The following is a 19360-nucleotide window of genomic DNA, read 5'->3' as shown; positions in this document are numbered from 1 at the left end:
ACGTCTTTGTCGGTAGGTTGGTAATTAGCCAGGTCAGAAGCAGAACCAGACTAGAAGAACTTAAATACACTCGCCGCTGCGCCAGGGACGTCGTCAAAACAAACACGACGCGCGAAGGTGTGAAATGTTTCGTGTAAAGAGACACTGCGTGCTTAACGCCGGAACTTGGTCAGATGCACCGCTGTGCGTCTTGATTGTCCGATTTAATAAGCGAATAGAGCCATAGAACGTGTAATAGTGCGTGTCTCCGTTTCGTACAACATTCCTTGTATTCAATTAAATACCGGGTTATTGTAATGAACCCGTATCACGACTGCATCATTCCGTGCAATTTACAATCGTTCACTGCGTTTTGCAATTAACGTAGCCTTCCTGTACGCCGCGCTGTAACGTGATGAATAGTCAACGTGTTACGTGGGTACAGTGAGATGTTATCACTCCTGTTGACCCGCCATATGGTCATAATCTCATCGATGCATAAAAGCACTGCCGGTCATAAAAAGTACCCTATTTATATTTTTTAAATTTAAAATTTAAAATAATATTAAAACTCAGAGTATATGCTGCAGACCGCACGGCAGAAGTGATAACTTTATGGACAATCGCAATCAATTTATATCGTATTAGTAGTATCTGGCTCTTATTAGTAGAAGAAAAGAGAAACAAGTGAGAAATTTAATTATTTATTTAATAAATTCTATTTTCAATTAAATTATTTATTTCCGTTATCGTATGCTACAAAGGATACAAAGTGTGTTATTTCTATGTATGCATGTATGTATATAAAACATGAAGTTAATTACCTATCCAAACGAATCTCTCTTTATAATAACAATAACGGTATTTTTTTTATATTATTTAACGTTTATAATGTTTTTTCAATATTTAATATGTAAACCAAATAACTATTAGTGCGTACCAATATATTAAATTAACAAAGACAAATATTAGGTGTAAATTGATAATAGTAAACACAGGGATACAGCAGCGAAGAGCAGTTGATCGAGCCTTCCACATCAGAGCGTGACGGTTCAGCATAATTTACTACCTAAGGAAAAATCTGTGTGCGATCCGCAGAAGTTCTCAGTTTAATAAATATATGAAATATAATAAAGTAAACGTAGCTTGTGTTATGGGTACTAAGATAACTCACGAAAATTTTGTTTTTTTTAATAATATACATAAATATTTATAATATCACACAAACATTTTACAGTTGTTGAATCGAACCTACACTCTAGGCCTCAGAAAGCAAGGTCACTGCCCACTGCATCGAAAGAGCATCGTTGACGTCTTTATTTCCTAATTACTAAATCAAAAAGACAAAGCTTTTGTTAATATCAGAAGCAATAAAGGTATTTATTTTGAAAGTAAATCATTAACATAATACTCTAAAATGTGCATGGCAAACAAAGTATCCAATTTGAATGTATTAAATTCAAATGTTTATATTATTAGCTGTATAACACCTCTGGGTAGATAACAGGCGTCACATTTTAGCACAACATAACTAACCACTTTTGCCCCCGCTTTCACCGCGGCTTTAAATTAAAAAGAAACAAAAGTCTACCTCAATGAACGGGCTATCCATAGCAAAAATATTGTTTCAAATCAGACTTGTAATACAAAAACAACTTTTCAATATTAGAAAGTTCAATGTGTATGCATAACTTTTTCAGTAAAATTTCTTCTAGGTAGGTACTTGTGTTTTTCTAATGTAAGAGTTACGTCACGATGTTTACGAAAATTATTTACCACAATTTTATAAGCTTCAGTATTCACGCATGTGGTGTGCATGATTCAAACAGTTTGGTAATCTTCGAACAGCAGTCAGGGTTAACAGGTCCTTTTTGACGGTCAGTGTTGTAATGCAAACATCTCACTGACTTGGATATTTGAATTTCAGCTGCGTTATTTTCTAATTTTTTGATTGTACGAAATTGCCTAAATCGAGTTAACAGGAGAAAACGCTAAAACAATAACAATCAAATCAAGACAAAAGGTTAACTAAAAAGACGTAGTTATGTTATTATGTAGGCTGAAATGAATATGTTATAATAAGACCAAACCAATGGGCCACCTGATGGTACGCGGAATCCCCTATAAACAGAGCAACATTTCGCAGGGCATGCAAGAAACAAGCTCCACAGATTTCAGCCCTGTGTCTGTTTATCTGAGGCGCAAGTAGGTGTTAAGCCTCATGTGTCTGCAATTACAAGTCATAATCGATACAATTTAAAATCTTCAGGTCGCAGATTGAATTTAGTAGTTCTATCCTTTTTCTTCTCTTGCCTGAAGATAAGGATAACTATTTACTTTTTTATTTGATCTGTAGGTTTTGGATTACTTTGATTTTATTAATTGACTTCTGGTATGATATCCGCCAGTAGTTGACAAGGTGTAATAGAATAAATCTTACGAAAATAAGCTTAACAATGCGATTGAAAAATTTTGTTAATTTCTTAAAGTGCATGTTTTAAAAGGTCTTTTTTATTAATAGCTAACCCTTGTCTACTTTGTGCATTTTAACCTATGTGATAGTTTCCGTATATAAATAGAAAATTAAAACATGAATTTCCTTTTTCTTCATTAGTAAAAATACAATTTCAAAAATGGTTTATCAATTTAAAAAATGTAATGCAGTAATAAAGAAAATAATTTATAGCCCCAAAAATACCGTAACCGTATATAGTGATTGATATTCACTACTGAATATTATGGCCTCCTGCCAAACAACTGTCTGATTATATCCAATATTTGAAAGAGGCTTATAATCGACGTTAGTGTTCACAGACAAAGCAGCGGACATCGACTAGCAATGCAATAAAACGGATTTACAGACACAATTAGTGCGGTTGCAGCTATTCCGAATGCTTTATGGTTTATTTAGTTTCACTTGTCGGTCAGTCATTAAACAATGGGGCTGATTGCGTTGTTGCGATATCCATTATGCGGGCGTAATTAGATTTAACCAAATGCGGGCCCGCCTCATAATGAATGTAACAAATTTGGTAAAGTGCGACTCGGATTCCTGTGAGAAAGGGTTCTTCATTCGTGAAATTCGACAAAATACTTTATTCAGCCTTTTTTATGCTACACTTACTCTACACTTTGTTAAGCCTGATGGCGATTTGTATTCATAAAGCGCGATCGCTTCGTGACCTGTCATCAAATCACCACCAGAAAGTACATGATAAGCAGTTTATAGTCAATTGAGTCTTATTACAAGACTAAAGTTAACATGTCAATTCACCCCCACTGAACAAAGACTATACAACTTACATACATATATAACTTACTAATTTATTCTTCTTCTTTCTTCTTAATTTATTAGGAGTACTAATCCCATTTAAAGCCTACCACCAAACTAGACCAGATACAGTTAATCACCATTTCATTTCGAATTCTACACTGGATGAGTTTTCATGACTACTTTTAAATGTGGCATGAAGTACAATTATTTTAGATGTCATGCGAAATTACAAATATACCTATTCACAGTGGCTTGCATAGAGGGTATGCACAGGGTATGCAGATGATATTAAATGAAGAAATTCTCCACGAAATCTTATAAAAAAACTTAAGGATAGGCATTGTAAGAGTTTTTATAACTCTTACAATGCCTACCCTTAAGTATATATAATTCGTACTGCAGATTTTCTTCGTTTTATATCATCTGCATACCCTGTGCCCTCTATGCACGCCACTGCCTATTTATAACTATCAAAAATGACAAATAGATATATCCAAATACAACCAAAACCAATATTACATAAACAATTATAAGGCAAACCGCAAAACAATAACTCATGGAATTGCTATGGAACCCTAAAAACATAACAAGCCCGCTCTGAATATCATTATTATTTTACTTTCTAAAAACAATGTTCAAATTGTATGTACATAAATTGTCCGTAATGAAGATGTAGTTTTAATTAGGTAATATTATCGTATAATTAACTCACTGCATTTCAATTTGTGCTCGCAATTTTTTTGCAAAGCAAAGCAATTTTGAAACAAGTTGCAATTAAAACTGTATATTTTCATTTGGTAAGGTAAGTAAAATTACGCAGTCGAGGCTTGATATAATTTAGCGGATACAAGTATTAAAATAATTATCCTGTCGACTGTTTTGCCTCAATGCCTGTTGCAATATGAAATCGGTAATCCAGTATGGTAAAAGCACTAACTCTCGTAAAATTTATTTAATTCGCATCGACAAATAATAACATGATGCGGAACGACACGTGACAATCGAAGCGCGCGGTACGCCAGGCCAAGTTCCGGCATAAAGCATGCTTTAATATTTACAACAAAGTAACTATCTATTAACAAGAAACATCTGCCGCTATATTTGTTTACCTTCTTACTTAGTAGATTACGACTTAAAGTCAAGGCCATGCAGAGCGAAATATATTTCTTAAACAAGACATTATTGGGAGGTGCTAAGCACGCTTTATTTTTTTATTGCGATAAAATGTTCACTTATGTGACAAATAAAAAATAAATATTAAAAAAGGCACCAGCGCAAAATTATCAAAATTGGTCTAGCCATTCAGGAGGATAATAATTACGAACACACTAGAACAGGATATTTATGTCGATTCCTTGGATTTAGGATTGAAAGTCATGTCATACTTAAAATATCATGTTTAGTGAACAGCTTTAATCTTTATTATAATTCTAACTAGGCAATAGTTCAAAAGACCGTATAAGCGTCCGTCCCTTTCCTCGCCCTTCCAAACCCAGGATCGTTAACATTTCCGTTATTAAAAAAGTACGAGACTTTGTCATCAGAGAAGTTAGTTTTTTTAATTAAAATTATGAAATTGATATTGCCTTTACGCTGGAGCTGGCTTCCCGACACAACCTTGTGAAAGTTTAAATTAATTTTTGAATTAAGCCTAATGGCAGTGGTAAGCGATTTCTAAAGAAAGAGTTTTCTGTTTGAGCAATTAAAATTCCAATTATTTTATAGCAGAAAACCGTATCTTAATTGCTTTCCATTGCTGGTATTAAAAGATAATTTATTTTTCCAAGGAAACACGGCTATTTATTTATGATGTAATTATTAAGCAGCCACTGTAACCGCAAACAATTATTTTGTTTCCTTATTTGTATGTTACTAGTTTTGTAGTTCAATTAATTTAAGTTTTTTTTCCATTAATACCAATGAAATTAATAAACAGGTTGCTTTTTTATTTTTATTATTGTTGCGTGTAAATATTATTTTCAATTTGTTCCGAGGGTGCTTATAAGTTGTACAAAGTAGACACCATTTTAATCGGAACGTATCTTTTTAGTATTCGGCTCCCGCTTCGCCCGTCCAATACCTATTTTCTTATTACAAATGTTATCTGCCGTATTTCATATAGATAGTCAACATTTTTGTAGGTAATATGTTCTTCACGAGTGTCTTCTCAAATGCAAGCATATTGTTTTTAAAGAAGATTTAAACAGGTATACTTTTTTGATTGCGACCATAGGATTATGACTGATGTAAAAATGTATTTTCAGTTTTTTTTCACATACATAGATACAGTAAGAATTTTCGTTAAAAACTTCAAAGGCATCCTCAGTAGTAGACTAAAGAAAGAAGACTAATTTTTAAACTTATGTTACTCTTAACTAAAAATAATGCAAAAAATTAATTAGGTATACACGATTCATAAGTTCTATCGATTATTTGAATAAATTGATAATGTCTTGACTGTGACATTGATGAGCTGAAATAAGACTATGAAACGTTTTAGTCAACACAATCAACGTCATACATTATTTTCTCCGGGAATAGCTACGAGGGCAAGTTAAGCCTGACATAAGTGGGCAATAAACTTCAGCCAATTTGGAGATTCGCATCTGGAGGCTCTTATTAAAGCCCGAAAGTTAGTCCTTTTCATCCATCACTCGTAATACGTATGTGAGTTATTGTATGAAAAATTGAAGAATAAATTGAGTCGCTGCAGCAGCGGCGAGACATAAATCCCAACTGAGCCCTCAATATTGTTTTAAAGGGGAAGTGGCCATAAATTTTATCAGGGCCGAGCCGCGGGCGCCGCGCTGCCTCCGTTACCCGCTTCGCCGCACCGCCGCATCGCCGCACCACCAAACTGCGCCGCACACGAACCTAGCCAACTGTCTCCGCAATTTTCCGCACTTGCTTGTGCATTCGACGCTCATGTAATTTCGTGGCGTTATTGCTACAAAAATTGAAGTCTTTCTCCCGGATAACTCGTGCGGGTAACGTTAAAGTCCATAACGCAGAGCAATTAAGCCTCACTGTAAAGTTGGCTGCTTCTATTTTAAATGTATTCTTGAAACAAATTGGAAAAAGCCCCCTTCGATGTTTCTATGAGAATATCATACATTTTTGGTCAGCTTTTAAAGAAAATTTTGTTCTATGAATCTTCGCTATAAATACCTGTTGGATGGAAGCTTGGTACATACCTACTAAATATTAAACTTGACGTTCATTATACACTGGTAAGTTGTTAAGTTTATTTATTACAATAAAAGCCTTGATGGTCTAGCGGTAAAATTGCCATGAGGTTTTCCTGTTAAGAATTAGTACCAGCCTGAAATTTGATTTTAGAAGAGTTCTGGACCCAGCGGTGTTTTTAATTTACCTACTGAGGTTAATGATGATGTTTTTATCAACTAATCTGAAAAGTCCCTTCTAATAAATGTCAGAAATTTTATTATTGGCTTCTAACCACAAGTTAGTTTTAGAAAAAAAGAGTTGTTTATTGAATTATTAAAATAACTAGCGATTTGCAAACACATAAGTTAAAAAACCAAGGTATCTAAAGCGAGATTCGATATTTTGTTATGCCCTCAACTCGCTAATACCCAATGTCAATATTCTTAAAATATTATAATACCACGTTAAGATATTCGATTTTCCATCTCGTCGATTTGCTTAATAGCTGTAATAACGCAAAACACGATTTTGATTATGATAAGGGTTCCATAAAGTACGCGTTCGAAGTGGGGTTGCCGGTTAAAAGAGAGTTATTGGAATAAGAAGATGGCGTAAAACAGATTCATTTTGAAAATAGGAAGAATGAGAAATGTAATTGGATCACATTAAAGTGTCATGAACGAAACCAAACCGCTCCGCTGAACCTATTTGATTTGAATTAAAATTTTAGTCATTCTAAGGTCGAGTCTACATAGGCAGTGATTTGCGATGCGACTGGAGGTATACAAATTCAAAACAAGTTCTGCATCCAGTCTAATAAACTGATTGTTATTATCGTTAATAAATAGCAGACTTAGACATAGCGAAACGTGGATCGGTAAAACTAAGTATTAAGTTATAACAAACAAGACTCCGCAACACAACTAACCGCAACAATATGTAACAAATACACAAATTATTAAGTAAAAATTAAATTTATTGAATACACCATCAACATGAAATTTTACTCGATCACGAGAAATCTGTAGATTCGGTGAAGCTCATAACTCTTGATATTTAATCTTAAAAAAGCCACAAATACTCTCCATACTAGGTTCTATACGCAAGCTTCGATCCGAAACTGAAGCATCCTCAGGAAATGTACAAAGAACAAACAATCTTTATATAAATCATAAATGATAGCAAATAAATGCTTATTGTGTTGTGTATTTAGATGAATTTCGTAGTAATTTTAAACCACAGGAAGCGAGGATAATTCGTTTCAATTCCGCGGTTGGATTGAATTTTGTTGCCGTTGTTGCACGTTGTCTCCATCACTATAAAATCATTTATCCCTTTTTATATTTGGCGCAGTGTCTCATAAACATGAAGTAATTGTTTCCTACTTAAGTTACAAGTCGCAGTTGTTTGTCGCAACTTACTTCGCGGCCTTTATGCAGCCTCAGCCTTAAGCCCGAGGGTTTGGACCCCTGGGGAGAAAATTGGACCATTGTCTTTAGTTTGTCGGTTTAAATGTTAATTTGAACATAATAAAAGGCCATCCTCTCCTAATAGATTTAAGTAGCTATAAGGTGATTGTTTTACTGTTTCGTTTGCTTAAACTAACAGAGTACTTACTTACCCATCATGTGAGAAAAAAAGAGTTCATTACTCATATTAAATAACATTTTTTTGTGTTACATGTATTTTTTAGTACTTTGTTGCGTAGTTTAAATGTTTGATAGACGTGAACACGAATATAATTGCTATGACATCAGATACGTCAAGTTTTTTTATAAAGAGGTATGAACATTCATGTCACAAAATTAATTTAAAACATACATACGTTCAATCCAATGCGAAACAATTTTCTTTCTTTATTATACTGAAAAATAAAGCATTTTTCTTTAATAAAAGCATTTAAATAGGTAATCTGGTCCCTCCTCACGATAAGTGGAATGACTAAACTTTCTATAATTTACGTCCATTTTCCTAAGTTAATTGAGTATAAGACAAAAAACCTGTATTTTGCGGTTATGTTTAGTAAAAATATCAGATTCCCGATAGAAACTGTCTAAGAAGAAAACGTAAAACTCATTTTGTTTATTACGAAAATATACCTATTTATGTATGTAGGGGCCGGAACACGAAAAATTTAAATTGCAGTTATTGTTAGGAGGCAGGTGTAGCGCTACAGTTGCAAAGAAAAACAGCTTTAAAATCTATAGTACCCCTCTTTCTACGTCGGTTAGTAATATTACGCTTATGTTCAGAAGATAAGGTGGTATGGTGGGCCACAATAAAAAATCGCTTATTTTTATCAATACGATCTGGATGTCGGACATTTCGCATAAATGTGATATGCAATATCGCTGGTCCCCTTTTTAATATCGCGACGGACGTTGCCGGGCGGGTTTATGGCACAACCCTTCCCGTTTTATTCACGACCTGTTTTGTCCTAATATTATAAAAAATTACGTCAGCGAAATGGGAATCACTCCAATAGTACTTTTTGTGTATTGTGTCTGTTTTAAGAAAGTTTTCACTATTGGTTATTGCTTACAGCTATAATGTGATTAAATCTCATTCGTACGGTACTAGAATATATTTATCTTACTGTAAATGTAATAAACATCAAGTTATTGATAAACTTATAATTGATAAACTTGAATAAGGTCATGATTTGGTAAAAGTGGTTGTTTTCAGCTGCCCCCTATTAATATGTACGTTATAATATCCAGCCTTTATTTATCTAGAGTAAGCTTTTAACAGTATTAAAATGAGGCTCATTTGATTACTCACTGTTGGTGTTGTCGGTTTTGTGCATGGCCGGCGGATCACGAATCATATTGAGTTCGTCACTCGGACATCACACGGTGTTAAGTATATCCTGCAACAATGGGGAAGAGGATTAGTTAATGGTTCCATCAGGCAAGCCTATTTGGATTGATTAGAAAATACGGACGTGTTTTCAAATTGATTCAAATAGGCTTTTCTGGTATGATGGCACTCAGGGCTGTTACCGTGATTTTCGAATTTGTCTATTTAATTGCCTATCTAACACTTTTCATCATTACCATGTTTAGCCTATAAATTATCCTAAGCTGGGCATGTGCCCACTTGTGGATCATTAAAGAGAAGAATGTATGAAAACACTTTTATTGTAAAGCACAGTAAATAAGGATACATAGAGCATACAATTTGGCGGCCTTATCGCTACATATCGATCTTTTCCAGGCAACCAAAGAATTTTTGTTATAGGTGCTACCTTGCACCTATAGCAAATATTCTTTGTAAATATGATGGTGCGTGATAAATATTTTAATTTTATTTAATATATTATATATAATATTATTATTATATCCAGCTGTATTAGAACCTATTGGTTTGGCGCGGAGCGATGGCAAGAGACCTGATGGTATTACGCTCATACCTTGGAGGCTTGGAAGGTCACTTCCAGCGCCGAGCAGGCCAAGAGGCGTAAATATGAAAACCTGGATAGCAGCTTCATTTTTGTGCCTTTTGGAGTAGAGACTTTGAGACCGTGGGGTCCGGATGCAAAAGCCCTTTTCAAAGAATTATCGAAAAGGGTTATCGAGTCTACCGGTGATCCTAGAGCGGGCAGATACCTTGGCCAACGAATTAGTTTGGCAATGCTGCCAGCATCTTAGGAACTGCCTCGCTGCGGTGATTTCGAGGACGTTTTAGATTTTATTTAGTTATAAATAGTTTATTTTAGGTTATATTTATACTTACAACATTAAATTTTTAATTCAAGTCTCATACAGATATATAATATATATATTTATAAATATATCATGGATTTCCGCAAAGTAACGCCTGCTTCTATCCAATATTTAAAATACCATACCTTGTGGCATGAATCATAGACTGGTACCTAAGGTTATGAGTTGCCTAGTGCAGATCGTTTGGTGTAAGGTAAGGACTTAATTAACTTAATTTTATTATAACTTACTTAACAGTGTAAAATATATACACTGGCCATATATATTATACACTGGCCATATCTAAAATATTTCTTTTGAAACAATACACTTAATTGAAGCAAATCTAACTAACATGTCAATGCCTTAAAAGATATATGCAATGCAGTTGACAATTTTAATTTTATATGTCTCCTGCAATGATTAAAAGGCCTTTTTATTTGAACGTGTTCGTCTTAAAAGGAAATACGAAAACTATATATCGCTGGGAACGTCGGACTCAAGCAGCACGCGTCTCGCAGTGAAACCTCATTAGAATAAACGATATCCTCTTCTTACGTCCACTCCGTGCGAGGCCTTATTACTCCGACAAAATGCCGTCAAACGGCAACACTCACTCTCACAAACATAAACGAATTTACACCTTTATCCAAAGCAATAGGACTTTATTTACAACGCTCTCAACCATTTATGGAACCAACAATAACTTTAGTTCCTTACGCATAAGACATAGGGTCCAATATACGATACGTGGAAAAGAACAAACGCACTATTAGAAGTAACTCCCTTAAAGGTTGAGATTGTCCGTGCAAGTTGTAAATTGAACCTCGAAGGAGGTACTAATATCTCTTGTTATATGAATATACTTTATGTTTAACATTTATATATTAAGGCCATATAAGTGATTTAATTAACAGAGTTTAACAGACAGCGTGTTAACTCACACAAAAACAATTATTTAATATGTATTTAAAACGATAAAATTAATCATTATAAATAAGAGATAAATTATTATATTTACAGTTATGATCATAGAGGAGTGGTTACATTACATATTTATAAGGTCATTTTGAATGACTCTAATATTCTTCAATATTCTTCTATTCAAGTTCATTCCATATCCATTTGCTTCTTTCATTAAGGGTTGCCTGGCGAAAGCTTAAAGCAATAAGACCACCTTTGCGCATATTTAATTTTGTTATTTTTGTAATTCCAATATTTATTATTTGTATCTCTTATCTGTGTGCAATAAATAATTTATCTATCTACCTATACTCAGATTTGCTGTGTAATATTTTATTGATTCTTGTAGCCAATTGAAATAATTTAAAAATATTTTTTTAATTTTGGAAATGAAATTAAAAAAACATGTAAATTATTTCAATTGGCTACAAGTACCTATTTTCAAAACCGTCACTTTTCATGATGATATATTTACATACGAAATTGCTGAATATGTTATACTAATCTAACGGGTGACTACCGATACCGATGAGCTCTACAAAATACATTTTTTTTAAAGCTATCAGGTTGGCGGAAAATAGTAGACAGCTGCGAATGCACTGTCAGACGAAAACATTTATTTCAGTGTCTGTTACTGGTTTAGGCCACGGACTAAACTTAGGAACCATAAGGCATACTATGGACATAACTAAATTAAGGTGCACTAAAATAAAACAGATATTAAAATTAAAACTCTAGAAAAGAAGCTAATAACTTTTGATTTAGCATTATAACTTTTAAAACAAATTGATGAATTAAAAATATGTTACCTACATTTTAATAAATTTAATCAAGTTATTTTATTCACAAATTATTTATCAAAGTACTAATGATATTGAACGACGGGAATGTGAATTTCAATAGTTCATAAATCTTAAATTTAATTAGAATGAGTATACGCACAGGAAGTACTCTCAACTTGCAGATGACGCGTGATACACGCTTTTAAGATAATACTCTTCAAACTATATAAAGTCGTGGCTCGTAGATCTTTGCGGACGGCAACAAATAAAAATGGCGACGTATCTTTAAATAATATAAAATCAATACATACAGCTAGAATCATCGAATCGGACGTGCTGTGGTCATGCAATTCTACCCACAGATTTTTACTGTTGCGTTATATGCGCACTTGTGTCCATTAAAATAGTATAACTATCTGCTTATTGGTGCCAAAACCGCGCGCTTTAGAAACACTCCTCGGGTGTTTGTAGGAAATTGGAAGTATGTGTAGACCATTTAACACTGAACGCCTTTGAGTTATCAAACTATAATATAAGGCATAAGGCAGTGATCAAGAAATAAAATTGTATCTAACATAAGGTCACGACTAGACATTTTAGTTTAGATGCTGTCTTATTACATCTTTTCAGTACTGTTTTACCAGATATTGTCATAACCAAAGCGGATTGTTCGGTTTATGAATATATATTGTCAAATAAAACACGTGCGAAATTTCGGCAAACGGGTATCAAATTTAAGCGGATTGAACAAACTTTTACAGCCGCATCGAAATTCCCATCAGCACCTGTTACAAAGGCGGCTATCAAATTACTGCGACATATCCGCGGCGGAGCGAGCGCGCCTCCATCCATAAATACGGTATTCGTTATGCATTTCTCATATTCATGAATCCGTTTTATTGGCCCCAATAAAATATGAACCTCTCAGAATGGATACGAAAGAGCGGGCAAATCTAATATGGATTGCTTGCGCCGGATTCGGTCCGATTGGGAGGGGAAAGGCAGCTGAGCCACGAGGAGACTTTCTGCTAGTCCAGCGTATAAGCGGGATGCACTTCGACACGTTCCCGGTTAAAATAACTTAGGAGTTAGGAGTAGAATGTACCTAATTATTGGTTGGATTTCCTAATCCTAAGGTTGCCTGGAGATCGCTACTAAGCGATAAGGCCGCCCTTTTAATCCTACTTTTTAAGTTTCTTCTTGTGGAGTCTATTGTTTTTTTTCTATTCGTGGTGTACAAATAAAGTATATAAATAATAAAATAAAATAATTATTACCATACATATATATATACTTGGTAGCGATTTGCACATTCCACGATATTTTGCCACTTGTTTCTTAAAACTCCCTGGGATTCGCTTCTTGTAATTCAACTAGTTGAGGCTCTATTATCACTTATTCCCATTTATTGACATAGATCTGTCTTTAAATAAAGAATTTTTGATTTGATTTATTCCTTTTGCTTGGCCATTCGTTAAACTATGTCGATTTGTCTGGTTCTGCAAATCCTTCATATCTGATTGATCGCACAGACAAACTTCAAGCGTAGTTATTTCCATTGTTAATCTTTATGTATTTTTCTACAATTTCTATAGGCTTTGTAGCATCGTGGAGACACGAAATAAATACCACGTCATCTTAGCCGTTATACAATCAGTCATAGTAAGTCCCCACAATAATCTGTCGACACCGACAAAGGAGTAATTGTCTCCCCGCGTTGCTCGTCGCATAATGCGAATTTAAAGGCCACTGTCACACTAAACCAGGCAAAAAACATCGGCAAGTGTGAATCGTACTCGCGCACTGAGATTCCGTTGCTTCAAGCGAATATATAAAAATACTCTTTGATTAAATAATATATGTTTAACCTCTTCGACAACTCCAAACCGTATAAATAACTAAATTTGTTTGAACAGATTGATTTCAGATTTTTAAAAAATGTGCTAGTTAGAGAATTTTGTTAATTTATCCTGTAGTCCATTTTATTACCCTCTTTAAACTGTAACCCCTTTACTATTAATGTTTCTAAAAAAGAACAACCTATTCAATGTGCAAATGATGTCCACTCATAGGAACTCCTGTAGGTATATGTACTTTCAGTTTAAACAACGTTATTTTAAAATAATTTGAATCTCTTTTCATTTGCAATAAAATAGTAATATCATTATTTACAACTATTCGAAATTTCTAGTTGATAGCAGTTATTAAATAAAATGAAATTAGACAGACGTAGTCGCAACATAGGGTTCGTTTCCAACATTTCGGTAACGGAACCCCAAAAAAATCGGTCCTTCGCCGACGTGTCAAAAATTCAGTAGAGTGCCGGGATAAGTGGAATGGATAGCGGCGACGGAGGCCCGAATAAAATATTCTATGTCAAATCATACGTCACCGGCTCCCGACTTGTTCTCACAGAGAGTGCTTTGCGGAAGTCTCTTATTTATTCGCTTTAGTGTCAGAGGCACCGCTCTTTTGTGCCCTTACCGATTTACAAGCGGCCATGCGGGTACTTTATAACGTACCAGTGCGTGATTCGTGTGTTGATTGTGTTATTCGTTGGGGCCCGTTTGGAGCGTGTTTTCATATTCTCGAGTGCTGGTTTTACGAGAGTTAGTAAGATTACGGAAACGTTTATGAGTTTTACGTTTCATGTAAGTTTTTGAAGGCCGGTTGGTGCTGTGGACAGCGACCCTGCTTTCTGAGTCGAAGACTGCGGGTTCGATTACCACAACTGGAAAATATATGTATGATGAACATGAATATTTTGCAGTGTCTGGGTGTATGTATGTTATAAGTGTTTATGTATATTATTCTTGAAAATATTCATCAGTTATCTCAGAACCCATAGCAGAAGCTACGCTTGCTTTGGGGATAGATAGCGATGTGCCTATTGTCGTAATAATCATAATCTTTTAATTATAATCATTTATTAGCAAAAACGAATTTTGCGTATTATATTTTTTATTCATTTATTTATTTCAACGGAGTTATCCCTATTTTAAGGAAGTTGCGAGCCCCTGGTTCAATACAGAAATTTTGTATTCCTAACATCGAATCAGATACCTCATACTTATAAGGCCACAATGCACGCAAATATGCTAGAGAGTCGTCAACAAATAATAGCCAGAGGCTTTTGGCAAAATTCGGCAGTGCGGCGGAAGTCCATTTGTGCACTAAAGCGTCGGAAGAGGAGAGCTAGTTGTGACTATTAGTGTGTATCTCCATTATGATTGCGTTATCAACGCGATCAATTAAGCGACATTATGTTAAAATTCACCCCAGCCATCAATTACGCAGCAACCGTGGGGAAACGCTACGCTAGACTATATGGACATTACCTTCGCACGAATTTTATAAACGTACTTTTATAGTTTATGTCATAGACAAAATTGATCAAACTCTATTTAGCTTGATAAACCTAGAGTACAGGACTTAAAAGAAATGTAAAATAAAAAGTGGCTAAAATCTAAGCTAGTACCTACTCTACATTTGGTACATACCTCACAATATTGGAAAAACTGTGTATAGCGCTTTTAAAAAAGTTCGTTATATATTTACGGTATATTTTAAAGTAGTTGTATTACAGGTGAAAAGACTGAGAACCGATGTTACTACTTTCTAAAAAGCGTTACAAGATATATAGACTATATAACTATAATAGCGTTGCAACTGTAACTGTTCACAACTTATAAATAAGCTAGCTCTTTTAACTTTAAACTATTCTGTCAGACGGAAACAAACCCCCAGTCCGGTAATTAAAAACACAAACAATTTGATCCATTCACGCAAAGCTAATCTGGAAACACTCCCTGACTCGGCACTGATCGAATTCATTATTCACCGGCAGAGAGCAATTAAACCTCCACTAATCAATCTCAAACTTCAGCCAGAGCTGAACTCTAATCAAGAAAACTCTTATACCGTGAAAGCTTTTCGAACAAAATTTAACTTAATTAAAAATGTAAATTAAATTCCTAGGCGCTTCCACAAGCATCACGTCGTCGGCCGCGCGGAGTGCTCGGGGCTTTTGATTGCAGCTAAAAGGTTTGGGATTAGTGCGCGAAAGAGCTTTCAGTGCATTTGTAGAGCTTTTAAGTGGGAAGCTTTCGCTTAAGACACTTACATACAATGTAAATTTTATGTACCGCCTCGGGAATGTGTGGCATCGATATAGAAATGGATTGTGCTATTTATAAGCTGGCAACGAGATTCTGTATTTTACTGACTGAACTTTTATAACACGAGTTTTATTATGATTGAGTGTTTCAAGGAACTTATTGGGCAGCTGATTTATTACAGAACACCTAATAACTAAAGCGGAAGAAGCTACTCGTACCGAAATATTTTGTTGAAAGTAAAAAGGCAATTGTGATGTGATGTTATGCTATGGGTATTTCCATAACATGGCAAAAGCTATCCATGCCACTGCCTTCACATGTATCATCAGAGTATTCATTTCGCTTTCAGCTAATGATAAGTTAGGATATAGTCTCAGATAGAAGTTCTTACTATCGGAAACCCACAATTTCTTGCTTCCTAAATTTTTACACATTACCGTACCGGAACGCTAAGTGAACTACGTACGTGATACGAGTAAGTCAGGCCAGGTTATGTGTACCTAACGGAAGACTGACGGGGAGCTCACAAACTAGTATGATCGGTTACCTAGTGTTCTATGTTATGAAACACCCTTTAGCAGTTCATTCCAACCCCTTCCCACACTTCAAGTCTATATTTTACACGCAAACAAACAACTCAACCAGTTTTATAAAACCAACCGTGTTATTGTTACGGAATCGATTTTTGAGTAAGAAGATATATGAAAATAATGAGATGTCAATTAGTGTCTGTTAGAGCAGAAAAGAGTGATGTTTGTAGCCGGGCGAAAGGGGTGTGGGCGGGAGGCTGGGTCCGACCGGGCAAGGAAGTTCGGTGTCCGGAAATAAACCACCCGTAAAATTGTCAATTCCGAGAGCTTCAGCGCTTGGACCCGACAATTTTGAATAGCCCGGTCCACGCGCCCCGCAGTCTTACTTGTTACTCTGTATTTAGGAGTCTGTTTTTTGCACGAGGATGGAGATAATAAAAAAAATTAAGCCTTTCGGTGAGAACCTACGGTATATGGACGTCCACTTTTGGGCATAAGTATAATTTGGGTTCCGTGTTTTAAAGCATAACCCCACCAAGCTGGTCTAATGAGGTGCGATTTGAGTCATTACTCAATATAACTATAGCTCTGACTTCAAAATGGGATACACATATCTTGGGCGAACTATGCCGGATCCTTGCTGTTATATTAAAATCTAAATAACGACAAAAGACGAGAAATGTATTTTTTGGCGTAAAATTATGACACCTTTATGTTTGGCATGACATAGCTCAACGTGTCGCGAAGCTGAAGTGGCGATGGGCGGGGCACATAGCTCGGAGAAACGATGGATGTTGGAATCCCAAGGTTCTGGAATGACAGCCCCACACTGGTGAGCGTAGCGTTGGTCAACCCCTGACGAGGTGGACAGACGACATCAAGCGCGTCGCATGGACCCGCTGGGAGTGAGCGGCACAAAACCGTGGAATTTGGAACTCCCTTCGATTTCCCTAACCTAACCTAACCTAACCTATATCCAGCAGTGGACGTCTATCGGTTGACATGATGATGAAGTTAAAATCATGTGTCATCCTCATCTGTCACTTTATAAGGTACGGGTCGCGTAGCGTAGGTACTACGCGCGTGTCTTCTATCTTCAAAAGGTTTGTTGGTTTTTGAGTTTGTATGGAAAAATAAATATCTTGTTTTGATTTAATATTTTTAAAGGCTGATTCTTTATGAAATTTACTTATGCATCCTTCAATATTATTTCATAATTCTGTTACACATTGTGTATAGAGTAAAACTCAAAATAACCTTTGTTCGAATAAGTGTTTTTTCCCACGAAATGAAATCGTATAAAGCTATTGAAACCTTTTTAAAAAACACATTATCCTTGTATCTAGTTAATAAACTGTTATAAAAATATGTAACGAGCTTTAGTACCGTTATAAAACAGTGTTACTTACGATATGTACTCGAGTATGATCAACACCAGAATCGCACGTCAGCAAAATACGCATGCCATCTGGGTGTGGGCCAAAACAATCACTGTTATTCACTACTTAGTCGTACTATGCTACACCGCAGTTATGGCAATATCAATACAATATTCATATTTTAGGTATATTTATTTTTCATTAATATTGATGGCATCAATTAAATAAGACAACTTAATTAAAACTAAAAAGCTCCACTTAATATAATAAGTTTATAAAAAGTGAAGTGTTTCGAGGAATTTTATCATTTTTTATTTATTTGAATATATATGAATATTCGTTTGTGAATAACTAATTACCGTACATTTACCGTTCTCAGCTGTAAAGATTTAGATGAAAGTTTTTGTGTGCGTCTCCGGATGGTTTCATATTCGTAACTGGACCCGATAGACGTTAACTTTAATAATTTATTGAGGAATTTGAAAATCATTTGCACTATGTAGGACTATGTAGCACTTTTTTCGCTAATAATCCTTAAAGATCCTAATACATTGCAGAACCTCAACGCAATCAGTAAATAATTTCGGTAGGTAAGTTTATAAAAAATATGAGTAGACGTCTGGCAAATGCTTTTTTTGGTGTAGAATTATACGTTTCTTCATTATAATTTTAATTAAAGTTTAAATACAACATATAACAACTGGCCACGTCCTCTCGCTACCGCGTTGCAGGTAGCACAGTTTCTTCATCACCGTCTCAATTTTGAAACAAATCAGTAGCCCTTAATAATGAATGAGCTTGGCTGAGCGGTTAAACTTCCTACTTTGTTAAAACATAAGATACGAGTACGTTGTAAAAGATAAATTTTAATAAATAGTAGAATTATAAGAAACGTTAATAACAAAAAGCTCATGGTGGAATTTTATGACCCGTAGCTTTAAACTGGCAAATGAAAACATAATATTTGGCTCGACGATAAAAGTCGTAGTGAGAAGTATCGGTTAGAAAATAGCAAGAATTTGATTTTGCGGTTAAACTCTTGAGTCGTTACGCTTGTTTGAAATTTGACGCGCACTTAGGATCCGATGACTTGCCAATAAATAAGTGGCACACATGTTCAGCGCCTATAAATAATGTAAGTTAAAAGATGCCTACAATCAATAACGTGAAACCAAAGAAATTAATAAGAATCTTCCGGCAAATTCAGCTAAAAATTCTTAAAGAATAGAATATGGTAGTATATTATTTTTTTAATTTATAAAGAACCATAAGTCATAAACAAACTGCGATTTCAGCACCCTAGGGAAACTGTAAAAACACTAGGTACAGTGCACCCACAATGCAAATGCTTTTTGCTGATACCACATAAAAAAAGCCAAGTGGCAATATAGAAGTTGTGGTTTTAAAATTAATCTTGCGATAAAACGATAGCGTATAGATTAATTCCTTGAATTTAATAGCAG

General features: G+C 35.0%; 1 protein-coding gene across 2 annotated transcripts in view; it reads right to left on the bottom strand.

The window, feature by feature from the left end:
- LOC120624085 (LIM domain only protein 3-like) overlaps positions 1 to 19360 on the bottom strand; it is a 69187-nt gene that overhangs the window by 17540 nt on the left and 32287 nt on the right. For both annotated transcript variants that reach the window (XM_039890423.1, XM_039890424.1), the window contains exon 2: positions 9203 to 9290. In XM_039890423.1, the coding sequence (XP_039746357.1) occupies positions 9203 to 9248 (46 nt within the window). In that variant the 5' untranslated portion in view covers positions 9249 to 9290. The remainder of the gene's footprint in view (positions 1 to 9202; positions 9291 to 19360) is intronic.

Source organism: Pararge aegeria, chromosome 5 (genome assembly GCF_905163445.1).
Source record: "Pararge aegeria chromosome 5, ilParAegt1.1, whole genome shotgun sequence".
In the NCBI taxonomy this organism is placed as follows: domain Eukaryota; kingdom Metazoa; phylum Arthropoda; class Insecta; order Lepidoptera; family Nymphalidae; genus Pararge; species Pararge aegeria.
The sequence above is the reverse complement of the archived record's forward strand: the minus strand, read 5'-3'. Positions and strand labels throughout refer to the sequence as shown.